At 42.4% G+C, this 20,243-nt stretch overlaps 1 protein-coding gene across 1 annotated transcript; it reads right to left on the bottom strand.

Moving 5' to 3' along the window:
• Positions 1 to 325: 325 nt before the first annotated feature.
• Positions 326 to 19,967, bottom strand: top3b (DNA topoisomerase III beta). The gene is made up of 18 exons (XM_041936961.1): positions 19,726 to 19,967; positions 15,005 to 15,136; positions 14,060 to 14,166; positions 13,848 to 13,922; positions 11,567 to 11,763; positions 10,566 to 10,722; positions 10,361 to 10,474; positions 9,809 to 9,899; positions 8,972 to 9,126; positions 8,682 to 8,787; positions 7,777 to 7,923; positions 6,989 to 7,162; positions 5,831 to 5,959; positions 5,441 to 5,590; positions 4,411 to 4,511; positions 1,936 to 2,137; positions 1,513 to 1,700; positions 326 to 1,276 (listed from the first exon to the last, which is right to left on the bottom strand). Exons 1-18 carry the CDS (start codon positions 19,793 to 19,795, stop codon positions 1,001 to 1,003), a joined length of 2,571 nt encoding a protein of 856 aa, XP_041792895.1. The 5' UTR covers positions 19,796 to 19,967; the 3' UTR covers positions 326 to 1,000.
• Positions 19,968 to 20,243: the final 276 nt, after the last annotated feature.

The raw sequence follows: 20,243 nt of genomic DNA, 5'->3' as shown, positions 1-20,243 counted from the left end.
CGCACATTTAAAGGACCACACCAACGTTTACAGGTCAGCTTCACATGCATTTCAATTAGTGAGAAATAAAGACGGAAAATGGCACATAACGTATGATTTTACTCCGCTGCAAAGGATTCTTAATCCATAAATAACAAGTTACAAGAAAAAGGAAACTGAAAAAGAGTTCTTTGATAGGCGCGCAACTCTTAATCAATCTGCTGATTCTTTTCTTGGTTAATCAATTTGCCCATAACATGTCAGAAAATTGTGTGAACACCACTTCCTATAATATCCCACAGATCAGGGTGTTGTATTCAATTTGCTTGTTTTATTCTACCATCAGTCCAAAGCCTCCAAATATTTATTTTAAAAAACAAAACAAAACATCAAATCCTCTCATGTGAGAAACTGGAACCAGCAAATTTTTCAATCAAGAATGACAAATTACATTGAAAAACAGCTATTTGAAAATGTAAATAAAAAACCTGATATGAACGAACATTAGTGGAAATAATCAAGTTAAAACCTTAAATAGGGAAGCATAAACTAAAACTATTTGTCCTGGAAAAGGAAAATGAAACTTATTGCTAACATATTAAAAGTTAGCGCACCAACTTCCTAAATGTTTGCATGGTAAACGGTGCATTTATCTTCATACAAATGGAACAGTTGTGTCAAGCTGAAGCTAAAATGCTCAACTGTAAGTGTGCTGCATGATATCTAGCATGCCCGTTACAATTTAAGCTCAAACTGTTCAAATTTCAAAGTGAAGCACTGCAAGAACTATCTGGACATCATTTTCTATAATGTTTTCCTCAAACAGTGTTTTCAAGTTGGCAACATATAGGAACTGTTTGTTCTATGAAGGTGAACATACGCATTTACAGCAAACACTTTTTTTAATACATTTTTTACTTCAGTGTAATTAAACACAAAGGTAAAAACAGATGTCCTTTTACTGACATATGCACCTTCATACAGGTGTCCAGCAACCAGCAGGACACACTACACACAGACACTATACAAAGTAAGCTGCCAAGGCAGCCATTTTGTCTTTAGGTTTTTTAGGATTCCCACGGCGTCCCCTGCCTCGTCCCCGTCCTCCTCGTCGAGCACCTCCACCTCTGGGGTGCCTCATGGTCGCATGTTTGAGCTCCACCAGATCCTGGAAGACCGGATCACAGAAAACACAGCCAGTGTGTTGGGTCTCACCGGCAGGAAGCGGAGTGCGAGTCTTGTTGAAGTCCACCGCGACCAGAGAGGCGTCGCAGGCATCGCAGCTCTCCTGAGCAACCTACGGAAAGAGAGAGGGACCTTAGCGGCAGCAGGAAAGATCAAGCTAAATTATAAAGTTGAAATGAACAAGAGATCACAAGGATGGGAGACGAATGTTTGGGTGGAATGACACCCTGCACATTTTTAGATCACTACATGTGTTTGCTGTTCTGGGCTTTTAAAGCCCATTTAGACATTGTACCATATACATGAGATTATCTTCACATAGGACAAGACATAGGACTATTTTCTTACCTGCACTCTGTGTGCATGTTCAAAGAAGTGCACCACCACATTGCATTTATTACAGGCCATCCTCCATTTTGGTCCGGAGGTAGGATCCAGCACCAAAACCCCACTATCACACTCCACACACTGTCCAATGCCGAAAGAGTTGAGAGAGTGCTGGCAGGACGGATGGGTACATTCATTGCATCCCATACCTGTGAAAAGCAGATATGAAAAGAATTTCTCATAAAACAACTGAGAGAGAGAAAGAGAGAGAAACAAATTCTCATCAGATTTTATTATTCTCCTCCTCTGGATTTTTGATGGCAGCAGCACGTTTCAAACAAGTTGGGACAGGAGCAACAACCTTCCCATGCTTAGAAAGTGACTGCCCTCCCTTTAGCATGATAAAAACTACCCATTTCTTTTAACGTTCCGGTTGAGTCCTACCTTTCTTCATGTCCCTAAAAGGGGGATTGCTGAAGCAGTAGGGGCACAGGGGGTAGCTCTTGCCCCGGGCCCCCGACGTCCACAGCACAAGCTCAAAGTCATCCAGCGGACAGCGGAGCTCCTTGTACAGCTTGATGGCTCCATTCTGGGGAAGACTGTAGGTCTCGTCACAGTGGGAGCAGTGGAGCCTGCTGGGCTTAGCCTGCAGATACATGTGAGGGTGAGGGTCAGATGTCAGGATCAGATCAAGTGTGATCAAAGTTTGCAGAGAAACAGAAACAGCTGGAAACAGCAACAGGGAATGATCATGGAGCTCGCACCCTCACCTGCTGGATATCTCTACAGGTGAAGTTTAGCTGTGTCAGGAACTCTGCATTCACATTGCGCTGTCTTCAGATCAGCATATCTCTGTGAGCAGATATTCTCGCACACGGAGCATGCTCTGCTCCACCGTCCGACAACTGACCACAACGAAGCATGTGTGCAACTTTACATGACTAAATACAATGTCCAAATAATGGAGCTCAGCACAGGAAAGCTGGGCCAGGATCACACTGACAGGTAGGCACCTGTTCATTTGTAGCACACGTGGCTTTGCAGAATGAACCTCTTTGTCTCAGTATTTCATCTCATCTTCTCATAAGGATGGCAGCATTCTTGTATAGTACTCCTACTCCTGTTTGATACACTTAATTCTCCCTCTCAGACCTTTGTTGTCATTGCAACAAAATGAAGGAACGCCACTGAAAGCAGCACGCTGAAATGGGTCGGTGCATGGAATTTGCAACCACAGGGGTAAAAAAAAATAGAAATATTTTATATAAGTTTAGAGCTGATAAACAGGACTGGTGGGGGGTTTGCATGATTAATGATTTCAACTCACATATGGATGCTCAAGATTGTAAGGATAAGTATATAATATAAGGATTATAGCCTTTTGTATAGTGCTTTCATATCTAATTACAATGTCCTGATTATGGGAGAAAAATGTTTTTTAAAAATGTTGCAATGCACGTTGGAGTACAATTACAGATCTGTTGGGAGGGAAATTTTGATGTGGTGTCATATTTAAACTTAAAAATTACCCAAATGTTAATACAGCACCCTTATTATTAAGAAAGTGTAAAAATGGCACTTCATGTCAAAAAGGCTGTGAACCCTGGTCTAGACTGGTTATTTCACTCTAAATTAAATCTATGAAGGGTGCGAAAAGTGAATGGGTCTCCATGCTTTCCGAAGCCACCGCGTGTATGAACAAAATGTAGTACTACTAAAGCACATTTTACAACCATGTGACTCCCAGTAGTTACATATGCTGGTATCCTGATATACATTTTCAGGGGTGACACCGACAAACTTCCTTGAAACTGTAATGAGGCCAAACCAAACGCAAGTCCCCCGGGCACATGGCAATCTAAACACACCAGTTTCCTGCCTTAAGTAGCACTCAGAGGACTCCATACAAGGCTTCCTCCACAATGCACCACTTAACAGTCACACACAACCCACTGCGAATGCATTCAGATACAATGACAATGGCCAGAAGAACTGCAGCCTCATGATTCATTCATGAATTTAAAAGCAGTTCTGTCGTCAAAAGGAAATGTTATAAAGAGCATGTCCACTTTAGCATTTTTAAAGTTGAAGGCCAGAGCTCAACAGCCAGACATCACGAGGTCCAGGACGATAAAGGGCACCTTGATGATTTAAAAGTAAAAACTTATGGGCTATAACACAGTGTAACAACACTTGTACAAAGTGTTTGAAGGTGGATTAAAGAAACATGTGATTGTGATAATCTGAATGAAAGATGTAAACAAGGCTGAGGATCATTGTTTTGGCTGAGACAGCTGGATTCCAGAACTTACTTTTCAACTTTATGGAGGAGACGATAAGTCAAATATCAAAAAGCAGAACTTCAAGATACATACGTCTTATCCCTTTACCCCATTTCATGACATTTTAACCTGTTAAACAGTGGAGACCAGTGCAACGTAGGCCACTGGCAATGCAACACATGTCAGCTCTGCACCATGTGCTCAAGACAGAGGCAGGACCTTTGGCCTGGTAACTGCGGTGACAGTGACTGAACAAAGGGCCTGCAGCTTCTGAGTGTTATAGGTGGCCACAGCACTGACACTTAACCATGCTCATCAGAGGCACCCAGGTCAACTACTGCTACCTCACACAGTCAAGAATGCAACAGGCTGTCTGTTGCAAAAGTGGTAATGTGTCCCTACTGTCTTGTGATGAATTACAGTGGAGTGGACTGGTGATAAACTGAGCCACCAAACATCACATACGTTCATATCTACAAAGGGCTCCCACACTTTGAAGAGGTGTCTATGTTCTGGTACGTGCGTTGCTCATCTTGGTCGCTGGCCCTTTTAAAAAAATGTACAGGGTCTTGCTGTTGATCAACTCTGCAATCATGCTTTCTTTAAATTAAACAGTAGTTTTGTCTGTTCTGCTGACCTGTATGTACTTCATGAAGCGGTGACACTTGCCACAGCGGGACAGGGGCTTCCCAGTGGCAGCAATGGGTGAAAAGGAGACCTCCATTAACTCATCCATGCCTGTAAACACAACAGACAGATAGTGTGGGCTGGAGCTGTATCGGAACGAAGCACACTGTAAAACATTTCCTTTAAAATTTTAATCATTTGCTGCATCTCCTCTTGCATTCACTTCCAACGTTCAACCATTGCTACTGAATTATCACACTTCCTTGTTATTGACATGACCCTGTACTTTTGCCCTTCTTGCTCAGCAACTCTGCCATTCTCCTGCACGCAGTGGGTTAATGCTGGTACTTTATGTATAAGACACCTATGCCAAGATGTTCTGGAAATATCTCTGTTTTAAACACTTTCTCTTTTCAGTGTTGAGCTCTAAATTAATTACTGAAATTCCAGAAAAAAGGTGACCCACAGATTTCCTGTGACTATATCAGTGATGCCAGCACACCTAAACTTGATGGTCTTTTCTTGATTGCTTGATGCCAATGAGAGTAGAGGAAGAATAGTGGACAGCAGCATGCTACTGAAAGTGCAGTCTGATGGGCCGTGACTGACAATGAATAATAATCCTCATTCCTGGAGTATTTTGGATCAGTATCTGTGTCTATTTCTTAACCTAAATGAAGTGAAACAGACTGAGCTCAGTATGTGGTTGTTAAACTGAGGACAGGAGCAGACCTGATTTTCCCAGCTAGGGATAGTATATCTTATCTTATCTTTAAACAAATCATGTAACACTTGTGCCGTAACAATAGCAAGTCATGAATGAGCTGTGTTAAAAGTCTCTACATTGAAACCATGGAACCCATTCTTGCTCTGCATTAACAACAGATACTGGCTGTGAACTCTGCACTGTGAACTTATTCAATTTCAGCTGTAATTGAATCGTTGTTAGATGTCTAAATGTTTAAATAATATTCCCTTTTTAGCAGACGACCCCTTAAAGGAGCTTGAACTTGCTGTTCCTGTGGCTGTAGTTAACTTACTGGTGATTGAATCCACGAAGTAGTGAAACTTCCTCTTGAAGATATCCAGTGTGTGCTGCAAGACCTGCTGAAAGTTGGCCTTACCCAACGCGATGAGGTTCAGCTGCTTCTCCACAGCGCTACGTATGGTGGGCAGCACCAGCTCTGCATCTGCAGAACACACCCACACACACACAGCCAATCCTTAGTGTTTCAATGGCATTTAAAAAGCCACTCAATTCTCTCTAATAATGTGGCTCATGTAATTTAATGAACTGGACTATTCTGTCTGGTCCCCTGTCCTGAAGGGTTGATTATATGAGACTGCCTGTATTTTAAAAACCTGCAATCAGTGCCAGGCTACAAATCCCTCTGAGCATGAACAATAATATGGCAAATAAGGCAAATGACCTGTCTTGTAGTAGCCATGTACCAGGACAATTCCCAGGTTGGTTGGCTTCAACTTGCGCCCATTCTCTACAGTCACATAGTTCCTCTGGCAGATGTTGTTGATGTGGACAGGGATGCTGGCATCAGTACCTGGAGGGAGGAGGATGTAGAGTCCCACCAAGTGAAAAACTGTTCTCCATTATTATTTCTACCTACCCCTCAGTAGATGAATGCTGCAGGTCATCTAAAAGATGTAGTGAGTATCAAGAAGTGAGCACTGACTTATACAAATTTACACCAAAAAAGGTCATAAAAAGACCTAAACAGCTGATTCACATTAAAAGGTCACTGCAGTCCTTCTGGAGGCATGTACGCAACACGTGGAGTCCTTAAAACTGCAATACCTGATTTTTTGGGCCCTTTGGGGACAAGCTAAACACACAGCACATCCAGCTGATGAATAAGACTAATAATCACTCTTATGTTAGCTCTGGCTTAGTCTCTACCAACTCCTGAGAAAGCTAGTTATAACTCCAGCTGCTGCTTGACATGAAGTTGATGAGAGCGCTGAGAGTGAACCAACACAGTGAAGCTGCATGCCGGAAAATCCAGACAAAGCAATTAGGGGGCAAAAATTTCTAAATTCCAAGAATACATATAACAATGCTGTATTATACATTAATATCTAACGAGTGCTGGATCAAGGAGACTGTCTCACAGTATATGTTACAGTATGTGAATTTGGATTTGGATGTTCAAAATTGATTTCAATGCTGCACTGATCAACATTTTTAAATTGAAGAATGGATTTAATATCAGTATGTAGAAATTATATGGAAAAAGGCCACTTGTGACAAATGATCTCATGTTGTCATGTCTCGCATGTTTTAGCCTTTTGTTCTGGCCACAAACTCTACTCTCATCAACCTTGTTTCCAGCAGGCAGCTGTTTTTAGCTCGAAACACTCTGATGAACCCACTGTTCACTACCTACTCCACACCAGGAAAGTAAACACTGGACTTCATTCATCAGGTCACACACACGACTTCAAAATACGATAATGTTGCTCTGTGTTTGCTGGTGTGTAACTAGGCAAAAGGCTGCTTCCTCTTTTACAAATACTTTACAGTTAGAAGATATAAACAACAGTTCTGTCAAACAGGGGGTGCTGAGGTATACCAATGCCATGTTTCTCCATGAGGGTGATGAGTTCGGCCTCAGTCAGGTAGTCTGGGGGGCTGGTCTGCTTTTCCACCAGCTTGATCTCATCTACTGTGAACTTGTCTCCACGCTCACAAGCTGGCATGGCCTCTTCCAGAGGGATGCCCTGCCACGGCATCACTGCTGTGTAACCTGTGAATGGAGTATACAATTAGCAAGGGTTGGGTTGCACCAGCTATTCATAAATGCATCACTAAGCTTGTCTGACTACTAGCTAGTTTTAAATTGGTGACATATTAGAACATCCTGGGTCCTTGCTCTTCAGTAATACTTTGTTTTATTTCTATATGCACATGTGGAGAAATGTGTGTTTCAGAGTTAGTAAAATTCATGCAGTTTAAAATGAGAGGGAAGATCACATTATACAAACCTAGCTGACATTAGGAATATTAGCAAAATGTCTTGTAATTTTTAATGTAAGTTGTGTCATTGTTTTGAAAAGTGCAGCTGGTGCATTTCGATGTAAGAACTGATTTGTGCAGTATAAATAATTTACTGATCTCCTCAACATGTGATAAGGCAAAACTTGAATTCTCCATGCCTTTACTATAAGCCAAGTAGGTCCAAAACAGTTTTATTTAACTTACAGCTTTAACTTCGGGTTAAAGTTTTAAAGGACATATTTGACATGTTTTGATCAAACTAGTGCAAAACCATTGCAACCATTTGGAGCTACAAATGTGCAAAGTGCCAACTGCAGCATGGTGCTCAGGAAGCAGGGGGAACATGTCACCAGCTGGCTTTACCTGGTGAGATCAGGGTTTTGCCACTGCATGAGAAGGCCTCTGTGCCGATGCTGAAGTCGATGGTGGTCTGTAGGTACTTGCAGTCCTGACTCACAGTGGCAATGAAATGCCGTGTGATGTACTCGTATAGCCGCCAGCCGTCACTTCCTGTGGAACAGTAGAAGGAGTTAGAGGCTTAACGTAAAGGGGTCCATGTTAAAATCTAAAGGGTGTGGTGTGACGTGTCTGACCACGCTGGAAGGCTAAACGTTTATCGTTCTTTCAAACTGTCACACTAGAAGTTGGAAAGAAAAACTGGCCGTCACGGAGCGTGGGGACACGCGATAATCTTTAAAAATTGGAATAATGCGCGTATTTTCAGACAGCCTTCCCCTAGGCCAGTGGCTTAGGGGAAGGCACTCAATGCAGCTATTATATGATGATTGACTCCTGCTGGTGCATCACAGTAAAAGACGTTAATATGTAATGAAATCAGTTCTTCTGTTTTAGATGCAACTTCACTGTCAACACTAATGGGGACACTTCCTGGTAAGATACTGCCAACACTGCTGCTGAATGTGTTTTAATTCCACACACCTCAACAAACTAAATTCCATTCACCTCCATTGTGATGGCGTAGAGGCGGAAATCTCCAAACCTGGACTAATACAACCAAAAGTATCTGCACGGAGAAAAACCCAGAGGTAAAATGGGTTTAATCAGCTAGATGAAAGTGTGTGCTCTGTTGATCAGTGTAGAAGTGCTAAAAACATGCTCTGTCACTGACTGCTGTAAAATAATCTATGACGAATAAGTTAATTATCAGTGCATCATATGTGATGAAATGGCTGTTTTGACAGCTGGTGTCTTGCGATCATCTTTTGATTCATTTTCTATTACCCATTTCATTTAGTTGTACGACTCACCCAGTTCGGCTTCTGAGGCGGCGCGCATGGGTGTGATAGGAGGATGGTCCCCAGCATCGGTTCCTTTCCTGGGTCGGTTTAATCCCGCAGAAAGCAGAGCCTTCACCTGATGGAGGTAAAGGTGAAACATCTTTTTAGACACATACATTTACATGTGTCCAAGCACCGTCTAACTGCCAGCATGTCAGCAGAAATACAATGAATCTGTCTCTGTAAGCACACACGACTGGCCTGGAAATGACCAGGGCATGAATCCTTCTATGTATCCTCAACCTCACAGTGGCCCTCACCTCTTCTGCCCAGATGGGATTGTTGGTCTGCTGCTTCAGCGTTCCCTTCAGGTCGAAGTTCTCCGGGTAGTGGGTCGTCTCAGTGCGAGGGTAGCTGATGTAGCCCTGCGTATACAGTCGCTCTGCAATCTGCATGGTATGCTGGGGACCCATGCCTGAGACATGAAAAAGCGTCCACATTTTTTCTCTTCCTCTGACACCCTCACAAAACAAAGCTTGGTCTCACTGTCTGAAATAAGGTCATGGTTGGACTCTGTCAGAATACTAGACTCTACTTAGGGACAAGTTTTGTCCAACAGACGGTAAGCTACAAACTTTCAAAGATTTCAGATTCCTAGAAGTCCATTCCTAGAAGTCCAGTTATTGCATTCAAGACCAAAAGCTCTAAATCCCATTTGAAAAGTGGATCTCCTGGTTAGTTAAGAGTTGTTCTTGTCCATTGTCTATTGAAAAAGTACTGAAACCTCACCAACCAAAACAACAGTAAATGTATCCTACTAATGTATCAAAGTCTGATATATCTATTCCCAGTGCAACAGAGCTCCACTGCTGTCCAACAACTAATTAAACACACATCAATGAGCCACACTGTTGCGCTGGATGACATGTCTCCTCATTACTATGAACACACGCACTGTAGTTTATTTAAGTCCCACATGCACCATTCCGTGGAAATTACTGAGCCTTTTTCTGACATTTCATAGACCAAACAATTAACTGATTAATGAAGCAAATGATGCAGCCTTAATCCAAACAACTGCTGAACATCGGCATGGAGCAGAGACAGCATCACAACTCCATTACAGACACAGACACATTATGTTGATGTGAACATACCTAAGGCAGAGCTGGCCACTCTCAGCATCTCCACTGTGTTCAAGGCCTGGGGCCTCTGCTTGGCCTTCTCTTTCTTACTCACTGACTCCACCTGTATTAAGAAAAAGGTCAGCTAAGGTGAGCTCCAATTATGATGGCACAAAGACTGAGGCCAGGGGGAAACAGCTAGCCTGGCTCTGCCTCCCTGCATCTCTAGACATCACTAATCAACACGCATCCCTTTTGTTTAATCCATTAAAAAACTGAAGCATTGACCATAGATCCATTTACAGGCCATACATCGATACAACAGCAAGTTAAAACTTCCTTTGAACAGAACCAGGCACTGTGTGAAAGCCTCTGCCTCTGTAATGACCAGCCTTGTCATCCCCACCTGGTTGCCAATTGGTTCAAACTCATTTGGTTACAAGTTGTTACAGGAATTTAAAAAGAAATCTCAAATACTGATATAATAATATGTCTCAAAAGAGTATCAGTCAGGATACCGTTCCTATATTTCCAAGCAACTGTAAAAAGGTACTGCAGATAAACTATTTTGTTAAGTAATAATACCTGGGCCTCCCTGGATGTCTTGGCCAAGTTGACGAACATCTGGCCCACCTCCCTGTCGAAGACCCTCACCCTGTTCCAGTCCAGTGTCAGGGGGCTGTCTTTTCCTTTGAACACCTGACCAAAACACCAAAACATGTCTGCTAATGTAAGAGGGAAGGATGAGATCAGTGATACTGTGCCAGTGGGAGTGAAACCAAGGATTTACCTTCGCCTGAAGGACCCAGTACGTCTCTGGTTTAAAGGACTGGATCTTGTCGTGGCGTTCCACACAGAAGCCTAGTGTTGGGGTCTGGCACGGTCCAAATGAGATTAAGGAGGAGTCTAAATTGCCATATTTGCCCTGGAAATACTTGGTTTGGAACCTGAAAATATTTGATCAACAAAAGACAGACTTAGATCTAGAGAAAATATAGATGGATTATTTATTAGCTAACATGAAATTCTAACTAAATCATCTTAAAGCTTTACATGAGGGTTTCATTCTGCGTTTCCATGTGTACAAACAAGTGCAACACTGAATGCTTCTGATGATCTGATGATGATGATATCCCCATATTTGAACAATTATTACTATTGCATTACATATTTCAGTTTTACAGCTGCTGGGTGTATCAGACAGAAGCATCCATTGGTTTCCTGTTGAGTGAAAGTGTTCTGAGGTATTTTCAGCTGGAGTCATGGGGCATTCATCTCAATCAAGCATACAGTTTATGGCTGTAGCACTCATCTGTTGTGTTTGTGTAACAACCTGGATTTCTTGTTTCTGCAGTTTTGTTGAGTTTTTTTTGCATCTAATCGAATGTCCACTTCATGTTCTGTAAATTCAAATGCTTTGCACGGTTCAACACATGTATGTCTGCATATAGATATGGAAGGCAACCGATTCTGAATCAAGTTTTATGCCCTGTTCATTTGTATGCAGGTTTGTGAAATTGTGTCCTGGTCCGGAATCTGCTTCCACAGCTTTGCTGTCATCTCTCTCTGTCATATTTCTACTTTGAACAATCTAGTAAAGACAAAGTATGCAGCCAACATGATTTGTGACCCAAAGCTAATGGGACTCTCCTGAAACAAGGGTGTTTTAGTTCATACGTTTGTCAAAATTCTGAGAATTTCTTGGGTGTTACAACAAGGCGGCTGTGGGAAATCTGGCACATGCTGGGTGTGCGTGGCAGAGCCAGTGTGTGGCTGTAGAAAGCAGTGTACCGGGTGAAGGCACAGCCGATGCGCAGATCCAGCTCCTGGCGGGCATCCACTGACAGGGCTTCATTGCGGTTGGGCTCTCCCAGGCGGTTCATGGCGTTCCAAATGTCCGTGTCGGTAATGGAGCTGAATTTGGCACGATAAACGCTCTGCTCCCTGACATTCCCCTTGTTCATCACTGGCTGGATGGCATCCAGTACCTGGGGGGAAAGAAAAATAGTGACTGAGCTGTAGAAAGATCACAATGTAAATATCTTTGAAGACACAGTAACTGCTTTCCATATGATCCAAGACCTCAGTCAGCATAACAGTAACTTGGCCAGGTGAGCTTTGTTACATCACTGATATCCAGCTGTGGTGTAGTGATGGTACATTACTGCTGCACAGGGTGTAGAAAAAGCATGCAGTCAACACTGGTTGGCAGTGCGATTATTAGGGATTATTAGACTGTGAGTATTTTAAGGTTTGTGACATCCCTCTCTCCATCATCTGCTTGCGAGGTTGGTTTGGCTTCCTCGGGAGCCAGAGGGTGGGGTGGGAGTACGCGTCAGGAAACTACTTGCACCTTGTTAGTTTAGGCGTTCTTGTTAATCTCTCTCACTCCTCTCTTCCTCCCAGTCCTCCACCTGCTAGATGTGTTAGGGTTTTGTGTTTTGTTTGCACACTATGGCGCAGTGACCACCAGCAACATATTACATCATGGTAAAGTGTTAGAGATCATTAAGTTATTCACTCTCACTGACATCAACGCAGTACCTTACTAACTGTACACAGAACTAAGTTAATGTTTAGCATCAACTGCTGTGTGTCCTGATGATCTAGTCATCTAAACACATGTCCTGTAACAGTAACGTCACCTGCTCAAATCACACCAAGGTGTGTGCATCTCCTGCCCATCTGTTGTGAACTCTTGTGGTTTAAAAGTTGACATCCATGTCCTGTACTAGTACTGCAGCTCCCAAACTAACAAACATACTAACAAACATATAATTAATATAACTTCTTCCTATTGCTTTTTTCTGCTAAAAGCGTTTGAGAGACGGACCTTTTCCTTAAGACTACGATCTGAACAATGTATACTACTGTGTATGTCTACTTTGTCCTCTTCTCTGGACTCTGTCCTCTCACCTCTCAGCCCCTCCAGATCTGTGGTTTTCTGAGTCATTGCGTGCTGACAGAACCACCCTACAGGTAGCTGAAAGAAAGTGGTGGAAACCCAAGCACTCAGAGGACCTTTCAATCACTTCTCTCTTTTTCTCCACTTCCTTATCTGCAGATAAAAGCTCTTTCTTTCTGTCCAAAATTCATCTCCTTCTCCAACCTCAAATATCTCTTTTCCATCTTCTCTACCCTTCTTGACCCCGCCCCATCCCTTATACCAAGTGTCTTTGTTAACTATGTGCTCCTCATTTCCCCACCCACCTGCTGACTCCACCTGTCCTACATCCATCTCTTCATCTCTTAATCTAACCTCCTTTTCACCCCTCCCTCGCAATGTGGTTCTAACCCTGGTTACCTCCCACTACCCAAACATCTGCCCTCTTGGCCTTTCCTCCACCCATCTTTTCCTCATCCACCTCCCATGCACCGCCTCTCCATCACCACTGTGAACTCTATGGCGCCCCCATTTCAAACTGCAAGGAACCTGGCTGTGACATGTGTGACTGTAGCAGCCCAACTCCTCTCCACCACTTGGATCTAATACAAGACACTGATACACGCCTATCGTGCTTCAAATTGTTTAGGCCCATCCCACATCCTGGACACAGTCTTTCTAAGACCCCCTCACGACAAAGACAGCCCAGCTACCACTTCACAAAATCAGGACTGTTTGCTGTCCTCGCTCCACAGCGGTGAAGGAGCCACCCATCAACATCAGGACAGCAGAAACTCTAGATATTTTCTGTCATAGACTAAAAAAGAATCTGTTCAGACTCCACCATGACACAAAAAAACTCTTTTTCTTTTAGTGTAACTAAGTGCAGTTCTTGAGGAAGTACAGCATTTGATGAAGTTGATGCACTTACATGATTCTTGCTAATCTTGAGTTGTGTCCACAAGGTTGAAGGTACTTTATTGTAAGTCCCTTCAATCAATCACATCAACAAATAGCTAAATAAATGTAATGTAATGAGGTGGAGGGAGTATTTAGAAGATTTTTCTAGGAGCTAAAAGTGAGTGAATACATAACTTACATTCATCAGAGGAGTACATGATTTATGTTCTAAATGTATCAGTCAATAATATGTCATGACATGTTTATGTGAAATAGGGCCTGGATTACCTCAAAGCAGATGTTCTCGCCTTCTTTATCACAGTCCAACCATAAAACCACGTAGTCGCAGCCTCTGGCTTCAACCTGACATGACACCAGAAGCTTGGGGTGAGCATCAAAGATAAAGGGCGTGACACGCTGACTCCCAGCTGATAATACAGAAGTAGTAAGCATTAGTGTGTCATGAAAAGCAATTACTGGCTCAAACTCCTCAAACCTACCTGGAGGAACTTAACCATGTTGAGTTTGGGGTTGGCCTCCTTCTTTTCTGTGGGTGCTTTACTAAATAGTTCTGCAGGGTCCACCTTATCCCAGTTGTTGTACTTGCCTTGAAATAGAGGGACGAAGATCTTTTTAGTAACAAATTAGGAGAAACCCAAATCAAGAGTTTGGACACTGAAGAGAAAACCAAGTCAAAGCGCAAAAGTTGTTTTACATTTGTCATTATATCATGCAAGACATGATGGGACAGCCAATTAGACATTAGGGATGCACTGATTTAAGTTTCTGATTCCTTTCCAATAAACATTACTGAACTCAGGTTACCTTAGTCAGAAAAGTACTATTTATCTTTCCAGTTAAGATAATTGACAAGTCCTGAGTACTGCAGAATTTCACATCTGTGTGACACCAAACTAACTGGGATCATTCTTATCTGAGCTAACATGAAATGGTAACTAAAATATTTATAACTTCTCAACTATTGGTAGAGACAGTCATAAAGCAGCATTCTTCACTGGCTTGTTCCAGCTACACTGTTCTAGATAGTTTACATTGTTATAATGCATCAACCTTAGAAGTTTTACCATATTCTGACATGAGTGCAGACACATTTGCTACACTTTCTGCTCTGTGTCCCCACTGGAGAGCCGAGAGAAAGAAGTGCTCAGCTGAATTACATTCCTCTGCAGCTTTTCAGGGTGTGTTAAGTTGCTGTTTGCTACACAGCACAGTGTATTAATTGTATGTTAGTCAGGGGTAATTTGAGGTCTGGTTGTAATGATTTACATTATGTTATAGGGTGTTTCTATCATTTTTTCTTCCTCCATATATGTAAATGATGCAGACAAAAAATGTGATTCCAGTTTTAAGCACTGCAAGGCCATTGATGCCATCAATGAAAGCCAGGCAAAGGCTGAGCAGGACCTAATATGGACGATACCCACCGATGAAGTCCAGACTCATCACATGTCCACAAACAGAAGTCATCTTGAAGCGCACAGTTTGGCCCTGGAAGCTGCCGGTGTATTCGTGCACTGAGCATGCTCCGTTGAGCCCCTTGCGACTTGCACAATTTCCTTAAAGCAGAGAAAAGAGAATAGATGAGACAGTCATTTAAAGGCAATGGTGAAAAGTAACTAAGTACATTTAACTCAAGTACTGTCGTCAAGTACAGATCTGAGGTATCTGTACTTATACTTATAGTTGAGCACTTCCATTTTCTGATTTAGTTACTAGTTCCTTTTCAGATTACAGTTTTTCATACCCTTCCTCACCAGTGAATACCATGCATCGCTAAATGTAATGGTTTAGGAAGTTTGATAAACTATGGGCTGAGAAAATTCTCCTACTTTCATTGATTTTTGTAAATATTTGCTTATTCTGAATTTGATGCAGCAACATGTTTCAAACGAGTCGGGACAGGAGCAACGAAAGACTGGGGAAGTTGTGGACTGCTCCAAAAACACCTGTTTGGATCATTCCACAGGTAAACAGGTTGATTGGTAACAGGTGATAGTATCATGATTGGGTATGAAAGGGGCATCCTGGAAAGGCTCAGTCGTTCAAAAGCCAGGCTGGAGCGAGGTTCACCTCTTTGAGCACACATGATTGGATAAAAGAGATTACTACATGGGCTCAGGAACACTTTGTAAAACTATAGTCAGTAAACACAGTTTGTTTGCAAATGACTGCATTCTGCTTTCATTTACGTTTTGCACAGTGGTCCAATTTTTTGGAATCAGGGTTGTAAAAAGGATAAACAAATGGATCTCAGGCAAAAGATGTCAACTCTTTGTCTTACAACTATGAGTTTGGCAAAGTCCGGCTGCTTGTTACAGTTACAAAGAAGTGACATGAAATGAACATTTCTTTGATATAATATATACAGTAGTGTAAGGCTTGCCTTGCAGCATGTATTTTCTTTCCCCTGCTGCTTGTTAGCACAGAAAAATATACAGAAGTACATCTAATAACTGATGTTTTGATCTTATTTTATTAGGTCTTTCTGATGTAGCTAGCATACAGTGCTTTGCAGGATGGGACAAATGTTTGGCATGACAGAAATAAAAACGAACTACAGAATAAAGCTAGCCCTTTCTTCTACTTCGTGTTTTTCAAGAGAATCGACTTTCATCTCACTAAAATGCAATTTGCGTCAATGAAAACTTTATACTTTACATAATGTGGGCTAAGAATTATATTTTGTCAAACTGGAGCATACACTTGGTGATGAGTCAGACGAGGAGTTTAACAGGGGTGAGAGTGGTGACGAGAGCAGCAGACCTCTGATAGCTGTGTCCCCTTGACGGGAAGTGATGGAGGCGGTGGGAGCCCTCCATCGGCTAGCTGGGCTCAATGCTACATGCTGACATCCTCTCTGAATAAAATCATTCCCTCAAGGCTGAATGCTAATGACAGGAACACAGGACAAAACTATAATGATGGGAGCCAGAGTGACCAACACGTCTTCCTCCACCCCAGCCCCACACACACGCACACGCACACACACGCACGCACACGCACAAGCACACACAAGCACACACAAGCACACACAAGCACGCACACACACACACACACACGCACGCACAAGCACACAAAAGCACGCACAAGTGCGCGCGCGCGCACGCACGCGCGCGCACACACACACACACACACACACACACACACACACACACATACACACACACACAAGGAGGTTGGTAGGATAAATAGAGGCAGGTCCACGTACAGGTCCCAGACCAACTCCAAGCCAAAGAACCCACAGAAGAAAAGAGAAAAAAGACCTCAACACCCATCAACAGAAGCTCTATCAGCCAATCTCCTGTCACTAACTTCAGTCATGGAACAGCTCCAGGTAAGAAATCTGCTTTATGTTGATTGTGATGATGACTGAAGGGTGTTTCTGACAGACAACAAGCTGGTTAGACTCGGCTGGCCTCTACAGTACGCTGGTTATGGTTTAAAAGGATACATTTTAAAGGACACTCACACAAACTCAAGATAAATCGAATATCTTGTGTACTCAAATCTTTATCTGATTATAATAATCATTTGTATGTACATGATTTAAAAAAAAAATTCTTTCAGGACTGCAGAGGCTCCATACTTTCCACTGTCTACCAGGCATTACTGTCTCAAGCTATCTGATCAGGGAATTTTAAAAAATCGCATAGCTAACCAGAAATTTCATGTCAGCTTACTGTACTTGGCAGTTTCCAAAACTTGATGCTATAGACACATTTTGGTGAGCACTAGAGAAAGGACAATCCGGTTATTCTCTGTGTCCAGCTGCTGCGTGTCTTCCTGATGTGTCTGCTGGCCCTCCACCAGTGTCTGGCCATGCCACTGGGCAGCCAGTGTGTGGACGAATCCTTCTGTACATACAGCCTGCAGGACTACTACAGCCAGATGGTCAACCTGCCCAGCCGCATCAACGAGCGCAGCATTGCAACCTGGAGCTACGTGTGAGTGTGCACGTCGCATGTCATTAACCTACAACACAGATTTCATCCGCAGCCAGAGAGATGACTGCTCAAATGGTTAGCTGATGAATGAATGAGTTGATGAACAGAAATTTGAAAAAATGCTGGTGCCGTCTTCTCAAATATGTTGATTTTGAGGCGGGGGTTTTCTACCTTTTATGTCATTTCAAATTTAGGATTTTGGATTCTGTACATTGGTCAGATAAAAGTAGCAATTTAAAGAAGTCGCCTTGCGAACATTTGGTAGTTATTTTTTGAGCAAAACTGAATAAAATTCCCAGGACCCAGCTTCTCCAATGGGAGATTTGCTCTTCTTTTCTGTTTCATTTCACTGGAAAATGAATCTCCTTAAGATTTGTACTGTTGGCTGGACAAAACAAGACATTTGCATTCTGGGAAATGATAATGGACATTTTTCACTATTTTCTGACATATTATAGACCAGAGTTAAATGAAAAATTGAAAAAATAACAGATGAATCAATAATGAAAATAATCATCAGTGGATGCCTTACATAAGATTCAGCTTTGCACAGTGTAGGGAAGCAGTAAAGGAGCAAAGAGAATATGAAGGCCAAGCATCATCATCATTTTCTCAATTAATGGATTCAATGTTTGGTCTGTAAAATGCCAGTTGCAATTTCCTTCAAGTCAAAATCACGTTGATGTCTTGTTTTATAAAATTAACGGAGCAAAATCCAAAGCGATTCAGTTTACTGTGATCAGAAAATCCTCACATTTAACGTGCTTCCACCAGTAAATGTTTGGTATTTTTGCTTGAGACATTATTTAAACAATTTAGGGATAATCAAAGTTGTTTTACCTGATTGTGCCAATTTTTCTGTCAACAGACAAACTGATCATTGACGAATCATTTCAGCACTTGGCTTAACATGAATTAGCATAAATCTGCCATACTGTCATATAGATTAATATCTCAAGCTCTATAGATTGAGATTCTTTAATATTGTTGATTGCAATATTGTTTAAAGTATGTCACCCAGCCCTAAACCTCAACCCCTTACAAAGCTTACAGAAATATAATGTAGGAATATGTACTATCACTGACCTTACTAACTACATTATAGTATGACTACTGATTTTTTTTTATCTCCATGCATCTTGCATGGCATCTTGTTTGTATGGTCTTTTTCTGGGGAATGAGTGTTTGCCACAGACGGTCCTACAGTTCCACAGCATATTGCCTACACACACTGACTCACTAAATGAACGACCGACTGAATGAAAGCCCGTCTCTGATCTCTCACCAGGGAGAACGTAGACTTGAATCGAGTGCCGCAGGTCATCCATGAGGCCAGCTGCCACACCAGTCATTCCTGCAGGGGACTGGACAATGCTTTCGGTCTGGAGAGCATCCCCTTGTCCCTGAGGATGCCTGTTCTCAAGAAGAACCCCAGCTGCTTCCCCACAGCCAGCTACTCTGTGGAGTTTGAGCTCATCACCATAGCGTGTATATGTGCCATCTCCAGGCACAGCTGAGCAGGACTGACTTCTCCATGTCAACACAGGAGCATGGTGAACTTCAACGACATGTTGTTTGTTCAGATTGAGCTAAAGACGCTGCTTTCTGAAAAGTAGTCCATTTCACCCATTGTTACTGTTTTCCAGTCCACACTGAAATGTCACCATTCAACACATGCCTGCTAACAGCGTAGCGTAGTCATTAAAGACATTTTACATTAACTGGCATCATTCTTGTGTCCATGTAAAGTGTCACAGCCTTGTCCTGAATGACTTGGGATCCAGTCTCTATAGCCTTTATCTCGACAACAGAGAAGCAGTGAAACAGTTCCTCTGATAGATCGTCGGAGACGCGTTTACCTTCAACGAGTTGCAGAGCAACTTAAAAACGCAGATTTTTCAATGGAGTTTGGTGTAAGTTCACACACAGAGAAGCCAGCAAAACGCCAGGGCTGTCCCAAATACTCATCACTCAAACAGCACCTATAGCCTTTCAGCCTGCTAACCTGTTCTAGAAAGATAAGCTAACTTAACGATACAAAAGTACTGAGGGAATAAAGTCTTTGTACGCTAGCACTTTGTGCACTTTGTGCTAGCATACAAAGACTAGCATACAGAGACTGTTGCTGTTAGCCTGGGCTCGTGCTTTCGTGCTAAACTCTCTCTTTACGGCAAAGGACATGGCTAGAAATTCGTACGCACCTTTAGAGAGGATTTTGGCAATCGACTGAGCCAAGGATGGTTTCTCTGCCACCATCAAAACAGTCCTCATTTTGAGAGAAGTTCTAGCAGCTCCTCTACCAAACTCCAGTCCGTCAGCTCAGAGCAGTTGTGTTACACTATCAAACCTGATCAATACGTGCTAATAACCGCTCTCCTATTAAAAACAGCGATATTCTCGTTAATAACTGCTTGCTAACAGGTTATGTTATGAAGCATGAGAGCGGACATGACAGTTTATACGTGATTCACTTCCGGTGTCGTGCCGAGACGAAGCAGTTCCTGTGGGTCAGAGGTGTGACCGCTTCAGATGCATGTTTTCTCCATGACTGCGCTAACTAAAGGTTTAAATGTCACACTAAGTGACAGGCGCGTAATAATCACAGAGACTGGGCTGCAATTCGAGTGCAGTTTAGAACGATCGATGAATATTTTCCGAATTACCAAAAAAAGAGATTTGGTTTTGAAGTTGATCCCTGCTGTTTCTTTATTAAGGGACC

The sequence above is a fragment of the Chelmon rostratus genome, chromosome 5, assembly GCF_017976325.1.
Source record: "Chelmon rostratus isolate fCheRos1 chromosome 5, fCheRos1.pri, whole genome shotgun sequence".
NCBI lineage: Eukaryota > Metazoa > Chordata > Actinopteri > Chaetodontiformes > Chaetodontidae > Chelmon > Chelmon rostratus.
The sequence above is the reverse complement of the archived record's forward strand: the minus strand, read 5'-3'. Positions and strand labels throughout refer to the sequence as shown.